General features: G+C 34.3%; 1 protein-coding gene across 2 annotated transcripts in view; it reads right to left on the reverse strand.

Moving 5' to 3' along the window:
* Positions 1 to 13,909, reverse strand: part of EFL1 (elongation factor like GTPase 1) — an 80,593-nt gene that overhangs the window by 24,480 nt on the left and 42,204 nt on the right. For both annotated transcript variants that reach the window (XM_074155424.1, XM_074155425.1), the window contains 2 exons: positions 3,464 to 3,595; positions 849 to 996 (listed from right to left, as the gene is read on the reverse strand). In XM_074155424.1, coding sequence (XP_074011525.1) covers positions 849 to 996; positions 3,464 to 3,595 — 280 coding nt within the window. The remainder of the gene's footprint in view (positions 1 to 848; positions 997 to 3,463; positions 3,596 to 13,909) is intronic.

Raw genomic sequence — 13,909 nt, forward strand, 5'->3', positions numbered from 1 at the left:
TCAAGTGATGTGTATCAATAAATAATAATATGTTTTTAAAAGTAGTAAAAACGTGTTGTTCTAAGTTGTAATGAGAATAACCATTAAAACGTACATATCAAACAAACAAACATAAACATCCAATTTTACACGTGATCCAGTCTAACTTCCATAAGAAGTGACTGGTGTCTGATATTAACTGGAACGAATATGGGGGCACAGTAAGACAGACATCCAACCATCCATCAGGTTTACTTTTTGGTTTAGAAAGAAAATGACAGTAAATGCATGTGGACAGAAGTATCAGCATTTTTTTAGTTAACAAAGTTATAGGAAAGGGCTGTTTCAGACAACTGTTCTTCTACTAGTTGAAGAAACATTAGAAGATACTAAATGTATGCATTTATGCTTGCAGAAAATACTGCTCACAAGAGAAGAGATTAACATTTAAAAAAAAAATCAACCTGAAGAATAAAGGGACAGGATAGAGTGTGCACACTCAATTTTAGCCTTGCTGCTTTCTAATTTTTGAGAGTTCATTTATCAGACATGATTCCCCTCACAGTTTTTATTTTGCACAAATAGTACATTACATTCTTAATTGGACTCCTGAACCTATTGCAATTTATCATCTCTAGAAAGTGCCCAAAAGGTGTATAAGATGTATAAAAGTGATGAGCTAGTGGCTTCTGCCCAACTGTAGGCAATTTTATAGCTACAAAAAGGTACATTTATGATCCAATGGTAAAAACTGTCAGTGGGTGAAGCTTCTATTTTACCAGAATATAAATCAAAGATACGCATCTGACAAAGAAATACAACAGACACCTACTGAACTAAAAATATTTCTTCCTCCTTGCCCCTCTAACCTTTCTTTCAGGTCATCCAAGCAACGCTGAAGATGAACTTCTCCCGCTGTCACTAGCACATGCTCTCCTGTCTCCTGGATTAAAACTTGGACACACGGATCAGCTTGGTTTAAAAGCTTCATTCCTCTGACCAGCTGAGGCATATCACCTGGCAAAATAAGATATTATTAACAAAGTAATACTGAAGAAGGAATACTTGAAGGAGGATATACTTAAAATGAGAAAGAGTAACACTCATTTTTATGGAAGTCTGAACACAAATACGTGTTTTAGGAATACTCAAAAACTTTCAGCTAAGTTCCAAAGTCTTTCTGTTGGTAAATTTCTGCTTATGAATCACAAAGAGTGGTGTGGTTAAAGAGCAGCAACTGAAAACATAAGCTATACTCATAATTTGTTGCCAAGAATTTATGTACTGATGATAAAATTCACTTTATACAATTATAACCATGGTACACATTTGAATGGATTGCACATTTTTGTTTTACATAGTTTTGCAATAGGTTTAGTACACCAAACTAGCTACTGACTATGACTGTTACCTTGCTTCTTATATACAATTAAATAGATACAGTTCAAACTGCTCACAACCAATAAAAAACCAGAATGTTACCAAAATGAAGTGATTAAAAATTTCACAATTTCACTCCTTCACAACTGTTTAAAGTAATCTTTCAGTAAGTAATTGTATTTTTTTTTCAATCTTTCATGGCTAGGTGTAGCAATCTGTAAATTGCTAATGCTAAAGTTGTTCAAAGACATAAATAATAACATGTTAATTTTACTAAAATAAATGCAAAAATTATTCCACCGGGTTACTTAGAAGGCACAAGAGCGAATGAAGCCCAGGAAGGATTTAAACTAGCTGTAAGCCACTGAAAAGCTTTAATGATATTACAACCTGAAAAGGGGAAAAATCAGGAATGTGTGAGCTTTTCAGTGAAACGAAACACAGCTGTCCCTAAAATGAAGGTGTTTAAAAAGAGTTGCCTTAAAGTTAATGGAGACTGAACAACCACAGCTGAGTCAAATTTGGCTAGATTACATCAAAGCTATGCACAAACACCTTATGTCAGCAGCCTTTCATAATTAATACAATATAAAAAAAAGTTAATTACGATTCCTTTTTCTTATTTTACATATGGGGTAAAGAAGGCTTTCTAGGAATGCATATTCATATACAGAAGAAAGTGACATTAAACTTGTCATTCACTTAGAGACTATTAAAAGAAATACGATATTGTAAGCTTGTAAGTGTATAATAGAAAAGTATCCTTGAAAACCAGACATAAAAATAAACAAAAAGTGGAAAAAACACAGAGTTAGTTCACATGGCCAACACAGTTGAAAAAAGATTTTCAATCCTATCTTCTGCACTGACAGGGACAAATAGTTTGGATTTTTTTCTTCTTTTAGAGCTTAAGGTAGCCATAGATGAAGATTTTGACATGAATGTGAAGACGTGCAATAATTTTGCAAAATATACATAGGGAAGTAACTTGCATTTATTTGAGACATTTTTCCAAATAAGCAAATGCAGTTTTGAGGTAGGTTTGGTGTGGAAATCCAGGGCACCCACACGAGACAATGTGCTAGGGCCACCTCAAGACTCCGTGCAGCTCATTGGACAATTGATTGCTTTCAAACTGAGTCTGCAATGGCCAAACTTTGCCTGTCTTCCTGTTATTGCAAGCAGCAGCTGATTTTCAGGAAACTTTTGCAAGTGTAGCTACCTTTGAGGCTTCTGTCCCTCTAACAGATTTAGTTCAAATCACAGACACAGAAGTTACCAGGGAGGAGAAATTAAGGAATGGTGTAAGAATAATAAAGTTCTTTCCCTTAAGGAAAAAAAATACCCCCAAATCAGTCAGTAGTTATAGAATTACATTCCTTTAACATTTTCAACTTAATACTATGCTCAGTAAAACCAGTAATTTCCAATACTTTCAAAACTGCTTTAACAAATACAGGATGTACAATATATGATTATCTGTTACTCAGACATGTGGGACAAATAGCTACTAAGCTGTCCAATCACTTTCTAAAAAACATGTTATCTTAGCGTTAGAGTATTTTGTAACTGAACAGAAAGCCAGTTATTTTGGTTCTACTAACATTACGATGACAAATGACAACAGGCTGAAATTCATATATAGGCAGAAATACACTACTCTCTGGTTGAGGGGGGTGTGTGTGTGTGCACAATAATGAATCAGAAGCAGTATTGCAAATCTGTATCACGAACTTAATGACGTAGCATAAAAACTTTCTGTCAAAAGTAGTGAAAAACCCAAAGATATACTTACCTTCAAAGTAAAGGAATACTGAACCCTGAGCATCACATAGCGTATTACTTATGGAACAGCTAAGTGCACTGTTGTGCCCCATAAAGGGCACAACAAGGTCTTCTGTATCTCCTCACCTCCTGAGACAAGAGCTAGCCAGCTAGAAGAATTCTCAAGGACAAAGTATGGCCTTCTAGGTGACATATTTATTTGTTTTATACTGGGTCAGTCTCTGATTCAGTGGATAGATCACAAACTAGCCAAAGGCGGGAAGCTGCATTGCTGCCACACTGAATTTGCATTACCTTTCCCATTCTCCTTTAAACTTACTTGGATGTTTCGGTTCAACAGCTACCCGCACAATTGGTGTGGCTTCAAAGTTGAGAGGTGTAAATGGTGGACAAGCTGGTGACGTTGACAGTGTTGCAGACTTCAGCACAAAATCTTGCAGGCCTCCTATTCCTAATAGATATTGGGGGAAAAAAGCACTGTCATATTAAACGAGACTAAATACACAATCATCAAGCTAAAAAAGCTGAAATTATTCTAATGACAAAAATCAGATTCAAAAAGTCCTCACTGTTCATATAAAGTATCTGTTAAAGTATTTGTGCATAATCTGGGTACTCAGGTCTCTGCTGTGACATTTGATATTCAGTCTCACAGTTCCCATCACATTGCCTCTGTATTTTAAAAAGGCTTGTTTATAACCCTAAAGAACAGAAAGGACATGAAGACTTTTTTTCCCTTCTAATATGTCCAATCCTTTGTCCAGCTCAGACTTATTTTTGGTGGTTTAAGTTTAGAAAAATTTAGATTGCCAGAGCCCTCCAAAGGTCATCTAGTCCAACCTCCAGCTCAATGCAGGACTAACTTCAAAGATAGATAGAGTTGCTCAGGGCCTTGTCCAGTCAAGTTTGAAAAACCTTTAATGATAGTGACTCCATAGTCTCTGTTTGCAAGCTCCTCCAGTGCTTAATTACTCTGATTGTGAAGAACGTTCTTTTTTTTTCTTCCCACCCCCCCATGCTCATTTGGGATTCCCCTTCTCTGAAACTTGAATCTTGTAAAATTTAACTTATCCTATAGCAAACTATGAATTCTAATCCTAATATATTTTACAATACTGGCAAGTTGGAGAAAACTGAGCTTAAACTGTAGTGATAAGGAAAAAAATATGGAAAAAAATATTAGCTATAAATCTGCAAAATAGCTGCTGTAAACGCATATTTAGTCTTGGCTCACTGGCTGGCACATTTAAGACAATTTGAAATTATTGCCTTCAAATTCCTAACCAACAGGACATCATTCATAATTTTCTCAGAGCTATAAAAACACTATGAGAAGTGGTTGAGTAATAAAGACAACAAATAAAGCTGATACTGATATATACACTCACTTTTCCCAATTCTCCCTCAATCATAAGCAATAAGCATTGCAGTACTTCTAAAGGAGTATAAATTAAGTGTACTTGTAACTTATCACAAGAAAACTAAAACCTTTAGCTCATCATCTATACCTGCTTAAAAATTAAATTCGCATTTGTAGATTGCTGTATATTTGTGCTCCTTCCTCCTCCTCTCCTACATGCCTGAGTAGTGATAAGCAGAGAATTTCTTAACCCCAGCTCCCCATTATCACCCTAATACTTTTCCAGGTTCTTTTTTGGCTTAGTCTATATTTGGGGCCAGAAACAAAGAGGGTGAGCTTCCACCCTATGAGATCATGAGGGAGTTTAAATTCTGAAGAGCTAGTCTGCTACAGAGTTATCATCTGCAGAATTGGGCTGTTTCTACAGCTCTGAAGGCTGAATGTCTGGCCAGTAGGATATGCCAAAACTCGAAATGTCACTGTTTAAGAAAACCTGTCTCAAAATAACCGGAAGCAGAGCAACATTCAATGGCTTTAAATGCAGAATAGCAGATGCTACAAAGAAAATAAATCTGTATAAACTCTGGGTTGCACCTGACCTATGACCAGCATGTATTTCCTCTTTTTCACTTATTCAACATGTGGTTTGAATGAAAAACAAATGCTGGATCATCATCACCACCAGGGACTCAGAAAAGGGATGGGTCCATTTTATTCTGATCTTCTCCAGCTGGTAAAAGGAAAATGATTTAGAGTGGGAGGTGAACAGCTTCTTTTCACAGTGTAATGTGAACCAGAGAAATCGAGTTCAAAATCTTACTTCAGATAGACTCACTCTTTTCTTGACACGTTACAGTATTCTTACTACCATAAAGAAAACTTAAAGCTCTCTGCACTTTTATTTGACGCTCGAAGGTAAAAGTACATGAATTATACTAGTGTCTGGCAACAATAATACACTACCTATAAAAAAAAAAATCTGTCAGTTTTCATGAAAATCTGTTAGGTTTATAACCTGAGCATTTTAATCACTTAATTGTGTGAGCTTGCACAGAGCAGTGTCCAGCCCCGATAAATTTACAAATTCTTAGTAACAAATGTTGGCAAAAAAAAAAAAAAAAAATCCATAAAGATTAAAGGTTCTTCGACACTTTTTTGCATAACATGAGTAACTAACTCCTAATTTATTTTCTGAATAATCGGATGAAGATGTAAGGTAACTAATTACAAAGTACCCCATGATATGTCAATGGAAGGATTCTACTAATTATGCTGATACATCAAACTTACTTATTGTTCATCCCACTGAAATTTACACATAATACTTGAGATCATAGATCTCAGACATATATTAATGTTAATTACTTGAACAGACTTAGAAAAGTCACTCCAAAATTAATTTTATAAATACACCTCCCATTTTAAGATTGTCTTCAAAATCTCAACAGAACAAAAACAGACATCATTATAACACATACATTTTACTTCACATTTCTTTTTGTAATACAATAATTTTCAAAACGAAAGGAACCAAAGGTAAGGAAAAACTGCTTAAGCAAGGAAGGTGACACAAACCACTGCTCTTTTGGTTTAGGTTAGCTTAAAGACCGAAATACTAAAAGGCATTGCAAGTATTTTTGAACAGTCATCTCTCAAAGAACAACCTAGTCTACAAAGTATGCAGTGTGTCACACAAGTAAACATGCATGCCAGTAGGCAGTTTGTTTTACATCGCTTTTATTTATTTTTAACAGAAGCAAGAGTTCAAAATATCTATAGGAATTTTTAAACGTGAGTTTTAACATGATCAGGAAATTGCTTCTTTTTATAAACTCTGCCTGTGGTGTGTCACTTAATTTCTACACAAAAGAAAATGCTGAATTCTGCCTGTTTGGGAGAGCATGTAAACTTCAAAGACACAAGAGTTTATTAGAAACTTCTTATTAGAAATATCCCATACTTTGCTATATACTGTGTAATACTATTTCTAACTTTGGACTTGGTAGCAAAGCCTTTTCTTATCAGTCAGGAGTCAAATCACATTTACAGATTTTATACCATAAGGCAAAGAGCTGTATCTACTGAACAGTTATTACTATAAGTATCTTTTTCTTTTGTGCATAGTCCTGTTGTGATTAAGGAATTACAGCGTAAAGAACTGCAAAGCAATCTACCCACTCTGAAAAGTCAAGCCTACCAAGGGATATCATATGAGATTTGATAGTAAGTATGAAACGAGATTATTTTTTCTTAAATTCGCCATCCAAAAGCTTTGCTCCTACTGCAGAATAGTCTTTTTGCTTTGAAGAAGCATTCCCACATACTACTGGGCACTAAAGAAACACTGTGCCTAAACTCAAGTGGACTTGAATATAAGGAATACTGAAAAATACCACTCTCTAGGGCTTTGTCTCTATGTGCCAAGGACTTCACTGAAAGAAAGGTAACTTTACAAAGCTTAACACTCAAACACAAACACACAGACGGACTAGCATTAGTACTACTAACTTGACACCATCTTTAAAAGAAACAGGCAAGACTTCAAACATTATGTTGAGATATAATTTTAAAAATTATTAATAGACAAGGAACTCATTAAAAGCCTGTGAGATAATGTTGCGAAATGCCTTCCGAGTTTGGTTGTTTGTCATTTCAAGAAGAGTTATTACACAGACAGAGAAATGTTAGATTTACAAAGGTCCTTCTTTTGTTGAGTCCTTTCTATTACTTGCCCTAAAAGATAAGAATACTAAATCAAGCATATACCTACTTGTATCACCAGTGTTTTCACCATGTGATAGAGACTAAAGGGTAAAAATAGATAAAGACATCATGACTGAAATTTTCAAAAGGAGTAGGAGATTTAAGACAAGTCTCCATTTACTTTTCGCTTCTATGTCTTGCTGGTAACCACTACACCTTAGACACTAATTTTGTAGCTTTAAAGATAAAGTACACTCTTCCAGTTGCATTCAGCTATAAAGATCTGAACACATAATAGATCAATTTCAAGATATATGTAATTAGTTTCCTTTGATGTAGAAAGATTTAGCATTTAATGTTCTTTCAAGATGCAAAAAATGAAGCAGACACCACCACCGTGCAAACTTTTTGAATCAGATAAGGATATAATTTAGTTTGCAGTGTGAAAATCAAACAAAGAAGAATGAAAGCTGTTTAAATTTTAACTTCTGCCACATTGTTACTAGCCTCAGCACATTAGTTCAGTGGATCTTTATCTTCTCTCGCTGATGATATCACCACTTAAGAATCCTTGGCTGCTTTGGAACGGAGACATGTCAAGCTTTGGACTAACACCGTAGGGAACAAAGTAAAGCAAAAAGCTAGTGTTAATCTTCCCAGTAAGGTTCTGCCTCCACTGAAATATATCAGTCCGTATCAACATTGTTTGTTTAGAAAGATTAAGACTTTATAAAATGCAAAGCCTCCTGGTTTAAACGCTCCATGCGCTGCACTCTGTATCAGTGAAGAAAGACCAGGCAAGCTCATTAGTAATTCACGTAAAAGGAGGTGTGATGCAAACTTTTGTAGATCTACATAATCTGAAATCTTAAAACGAGCATGTGCCTTTTGTTTCAAAGGGAGTGTACTAACAGACTAAGACCTCTATGATTTTCTTTGGGCAGTAATAAAACCACTTTTTTCCTCCCTAGTGAGACACATTTGAAAAGAAGTTTTTTGAAAAGGTGCTTTAAAAAACAAGTATGAGAAAATAAACTCACAAATCCACCTTAAAAATATGATTGGCTCTTAAGTGTTTCCAGTTTCTCCTTAAAGTAAATAAGCTAAAAGCCAACTAAACCAAACAGAAAAGCGAAATGTATTCACCAAATTATACTAAATTCATCAAAAAAATTAATGAAAATAACTCCACATAAATCATCATTCTCCTTCAAATCTCTCCACAGAATTTTCCTTTTCCCAATTTCCAGCATACACCTAGGAAAGACTATATCATTAGCACACTAATGCCTATTAGGGTGACTAATATCACTGTTTCTACGATCACTTTGAGCTTCAGCCTCCCTCCTTCTATCACTACCCCTAATATTAAAAAGAAAAAAGGAAACAAAAAGAAAAAAGAAGAGGGATTTTGCAAGGGGAAACTGGCTTTTTGTAGGATTAAACTCTGTTATAATAGCATGCCTTTTATATTTGAGGAATCTTAAAATGTTTTACAAATTACTGGGATTAAATGATGGTAACTGTAGAGACTTTGGACAAGTAGCTACTATGGTTTAAGAATACCTTGTATTATACATTTATTGCCTCAGATTTTAAGCATGTTTCTCTTGAGTCTCATGGGCACTGCATAGAGACATCTGAGGGCAGAACTTGACCTTTCTATATTAGAAACTGTTTCTGGAAAGGAAGAGAATGTAAATCAAGACACAGACCGCATTCTAGTTGAGATTTCATCAACTTTTTTCCATAATACAGACCACATGTTAGCACAGATTGCCGGTGAGCCTCTTCTTCTCATCTGTAATTCTGCACTTCCCCCTCAATTGTTCTTACTTGCTTCTGAGGCAAGTGAAATTGCTTGTATGGAAAACCGAATATTGTGAAGTATGTGCATGATTTCAGCTGTTCTCAGTCCTTTCCAATAATTTTCCAGAAAAAAGTTAATTCAACATTTTCTTTTCTATTTCATTTCCTCTCTCCCAATGTGTTTTTTCCCCGAGCTGAATCTCTAAGAATCACCACTATCCAACATGTCAAAGTCTCTGTCCTAGTTTCTTCATAAATTTCAAAGAAACAAGTTTTACCTAAATATCTGTTAGAGATTAACAAGCAGAAACATGAATTCAGTTCCCCAATACAAAGGTGTTATTACTTTTATTGTAGAACTTTACTTTTAGGTTCACAGCAGTTTGAGTGCAAATTGAGAATAACATATTATTAATATTGTTATAAAAGAATTACCTCTCCCCAAGGAACACAATCACGCGATTAAATGCAATAAGCACCTCAACTTTGACACAAGTACCTCAATGCTTTACTACTGAGTCATCGAGTAGTAAACAATGAAAAAGCACCCCATTGAGTTCTTTTAGGAAAAAGACTAGCAGTTCAAAGAACAAAACCATCTGCTTTTAGAGGAACTGCAAGGAGAGCAACAACATGATCTAACAGCGTGTTCCTTTAAAATCTCCTGTTCCACAATTACAGTTTTGAAGAGGATTGCTAACATATATAATGAGTAAACAAGCACCATTTATCTTCTGCTGAGATTTTTCTGAAAATAATACCGTGTACTTGATTAAATACGCAGACTGCATGATAACATATGATTCCTACCTGTTAAATGAGTTGACAGTTACAATTATGAACTTTCCTATACTTTTCTCAGACTAGACTAAAAACAATTTCAAGCAAACTATAAAAAAAACCCTTTACATTAAATAGTAACATCTTAAAATAATAAAATGAATTGATAAAGAACTACCTGGAGTAAGTCTTTGTGAAAAAGCAGACACCAAAGCCAAGTCAAGAATTTCCTTGCTAAAATACAAATTTTCCTCAAAGTAAACAGAACTAAACCAAAATCAGTTGACATTCCAAATCTGACTTCTGGGTTTACAAATAGGTGTAGTAAAAATGAAATATTAATTTCCTTAAGTCGCTTAATGAGGCACATAAATACAGAAGATAAAAGTACTTCAGATAATGATATTTTTCTTATGCTACAAAATTATTTCATTTGTCATGCCATACTAACTTTTGGAGCTCAAAACTGAAGCAAATTATCCTGATTTCAAAATATTTATGGTTAAACTCCATTTTAGCACAGCAAGTTAGAAAGTTCATGCTTACATCAGTAACCTATCCCCATTCCTTTTACGTATTACGAAATCAATGTACTCATAGCTTCACAAAAAAAAAAAAAAAAAGTAAAAAAACCCCAACTTTACTCCCATTTAAATTCCTTTAATCTTTTAAAGTGTTCTTGTTAAAGGCATTAAACGGTACCTTTCGTGGTTTTATAAAAGTGTTAGTACTTCTACTCAGCAGTATATGTATTTTGCCTGAGCCCACACATTATCATTCCTTTCCATTTACCAGTTCAACTCGACATCACTTGAAAGCAGTGATACAGAGCAACAGTAAAGATGTGGACAGATCTTTGTACAATGTGACCACATAGGCACTGGAACTTACTTCAGTTACCCTGTACATCAAAATAATAGTTCCATTACCACATGTGGAAAGCATTTAGCACCATACAGAACTCTTCAAGGGTTTCTGAAACACAAACCAAATTTTAGATTTATAATTACTTTGAATAAATTATTTTAATTTGACCTGACAGCAACACATCTGAATTTACTTAATTTTTTTAAAATGACTACCAGAACTTCAGAGGCACTTCAGTGTGGTTGTTGTCCCAAACAAATGGAATTTAGGAATGGTTGTTTTAACATATTTACTTTGATAATCTAAATGTCCTTTGAAATGCTGATTTGTTGGGTTTTTTACTAGTAGTAGTAAATGTGCTTTTGTAAATAAATCCATGAAATTGCATATTGTTCTGGAAAACAGATCAGCTGAATTCATATGGAACATCCTATGCAAGGGAAAAAATTTTTGCCCAGCAATTCTCTCAGGAAAGTCTTCCAGACAACAGAGCATTAACTACACTCTTTAAAGAGAATATTTTTTTTTTTTTTGAGATGAGAAATGTCTCACAGGTGTAGCTCCATAGGTTAAACTTTCTAAACTGTAGAAAGTTTAATTTCTTATTAAAACTATATTTAAATCATGAATTTTACAAGTCATCTTCACTAGGCTTCTAGGAAGCCTAGAAAGCTTCCCATAGATAAACCCATGCTAGTCATCTACTGATGATTTCTACTCGTTCAATGAGAAAAGTATTTAAGAAAAAAGTTCTTTCATTTGTAATTCCTATATTGAAACTTTCCAAGACTTCAGCTATAATGTTGACATCTGCCTTGAAGAAGACAGAAAAAGATGGGGCTACTCACCCTTCATAAAGCTGTTTTGTACATAATTACCAACTGACAATAAATCTTATCCATGACAAAATGTCAAAAAAACCCAAGAAAACATTGAAGTGTTGGGTAGAATGCTTTCACTGTATTGTTATCAATACCTAATTAAGTTTGCAAAAGGAACTAAAAGACCTAAGATTCTTCATCTACAAAGTAGAACAAGACAAATCTCTACGTTTCAGCAGTCCTCTAGCAAACCCATAGTTTATATTGCTTAAAGAGGAGAAAATTCAAATAAATCTCACTGGCTCACTGAATATATCACAGTAGCTACATCAGAAAAAAAGCAGAGAAATCATAACTCTACTCTTTTGCATGACCACCATTAATAATGTTAGCTATACACACATGCTCAGTTCTGAAAATCTATTAAAATAGGATCCTCTTTTCTTAAGTCTGTAACATGAATATATTATATACTGGAAGTATTAATCAAAACAATCACTTCTCAATTTATTAAAAAGTTTTCAAAATATTTCACCTACATTGAAATGTATATAGAACTTCAGAAAGCAGGAAAGGGGGAGGCAGCAGCCTGAGGCTGATGGGACACATTGAATCCATGTGCTCTATCAGAGTTAGCATGAAAAGTGTTTAACATTAGAGAAACGGAGATGGAGGCAAAGCCTTTCTATTTAAAAATGTAGTAAAGTTCAACATTTAGTTTAAGTAGACATTGGGAAGACATAAAACCACATACAATATTTTAATATTTTTATGAGAGTACTTGAGGGAAAATGCAAGTGGCTGAAGATCTAAAGTTCATTGGAGTTTTGAGCACAATAGCAAACTGGATTCTTCTAATTTCTTGACCAAATGTTTCCCACAACAGAGCAAAATAACTAATCTCAGGTAACAGACAATTAACATCAAATGATTTCTTCATAAATCAGACTAGCTATAGCATAGTCTAGCAACCAACCTATCATTAAGAGAAAATGCCGTTTTAGGTTCTATTCAGTTTTGTTCAGCTTTAGTAACGTGTCCTGAAAATGGGCAGACTTCATGTACATACTGTTTTCTTAAATTGAAGATTATAAAATATAAGTAACATCTGTTACTTCCCAGAATCAATTATAAGTGGTGTTAAAATTAATGAGGCCTTCAGGCACTGATCTTGCAAGGATTTCATTCTAATCTGTAAAGTCTTGGAGGTTTTGTCATGTTTGTCTAGAAAAAGCTCCATGAATATATTGCTACAAGTTCTGCATTACAGATCCTAGGTACATGGGGAATTTAGAATCTACTACTAGAAGCGCCAATTACACAAGACAATGGTAGTTTAAAAGCTCATTAAATTTTGTTCATCCTTGTGCTGATTTTAGAATTTGTTTAACTGTAGAATCCAAATATACTTGATTTACATTTCATCAGTTAAAAAGGAATATAAGGCCTTTATCTTTCAATACATCAGGTAAATGCAAAGATAGACTTATCAGTTACCAGGATATTACAGACATCACAAGTGGAAGCAGCATACCAATTACCAAGCGTGTACAATATCCTGTGGGAAATGCCCTACTGAGTCATCGACCATTTATCCTGTTAACTTGTAAGACATGCAAGTAACTAATTAAAATTCAATTTTCCAAGACCTGACCCAATGCCTAACAATCTCCTTTAAAGGCAACACTCCCACCTTCCCATTACATCTGCCTGTAAGTGATTTCTGTTTGCTTGTTTTGCTGCCTTGGGAAATATGACTTAAGTGTTCCAAAGTACCATGAATAATGGATCATTTCAGTCTACATTAAGCAGAAGTCAATGCTTATTTTAAATACAATAATTTTCAAGAAAGACAAAGAGTAATATAAAATTTTACTTCAAGCTAGAAGAAACCTTTAAATAGATCATTCATAGTTACAAGCAATAATATTGTGGGAAATAATTAATTAGAGGAAAGATTCCAACAAAAGAAAGCACCTTTCCAATGTCTCGGATTAGGACTGTTTGACATAATGGGTGTACAAACAGATGGCAAGAGAGGGAACAGGGAATGCCTTAAATACACCTGTTATATCAGCAGCCTAGAAAGTTACTGATAATGAGCTATTTATCATGCGCTCCAATTTAATAGCAAAGTAAATTCCAAAATAAACAGAAAATGCATTCAAATAAAAAAAAAAAAAAGAAAGAAAGAAAGAAAAAGTTACTGCCACATGAAAACCTATGACTGGGCCATTGATACTGATCTCAGATTGAAAGGCAGAGATATGCTTCAAACACACCAAATAAAATTTAGCTAGAATAGTGACAAATTTTTAGTGAAAAATAAAGATGGAATTCCAGAAAGTTATTTCAAAACACACACATTAATAATTGACAAAAGTACCTAAGAAATACACAATAATAAAATTCTGGAGAAAATGTT

Source organism: Numenius arquata, chromosome 11 (genome assembly GCF_964106895.1).
Source record: "Numenius arquata chromosome 11, bNumArq3.hap1.1, whole genome shotgun sequence".
NCBI lineage: Eukaryota > Metazoa > Chordata > Aves > Charadriiformes > Scolopacidae > Numenius > Numenius arquata.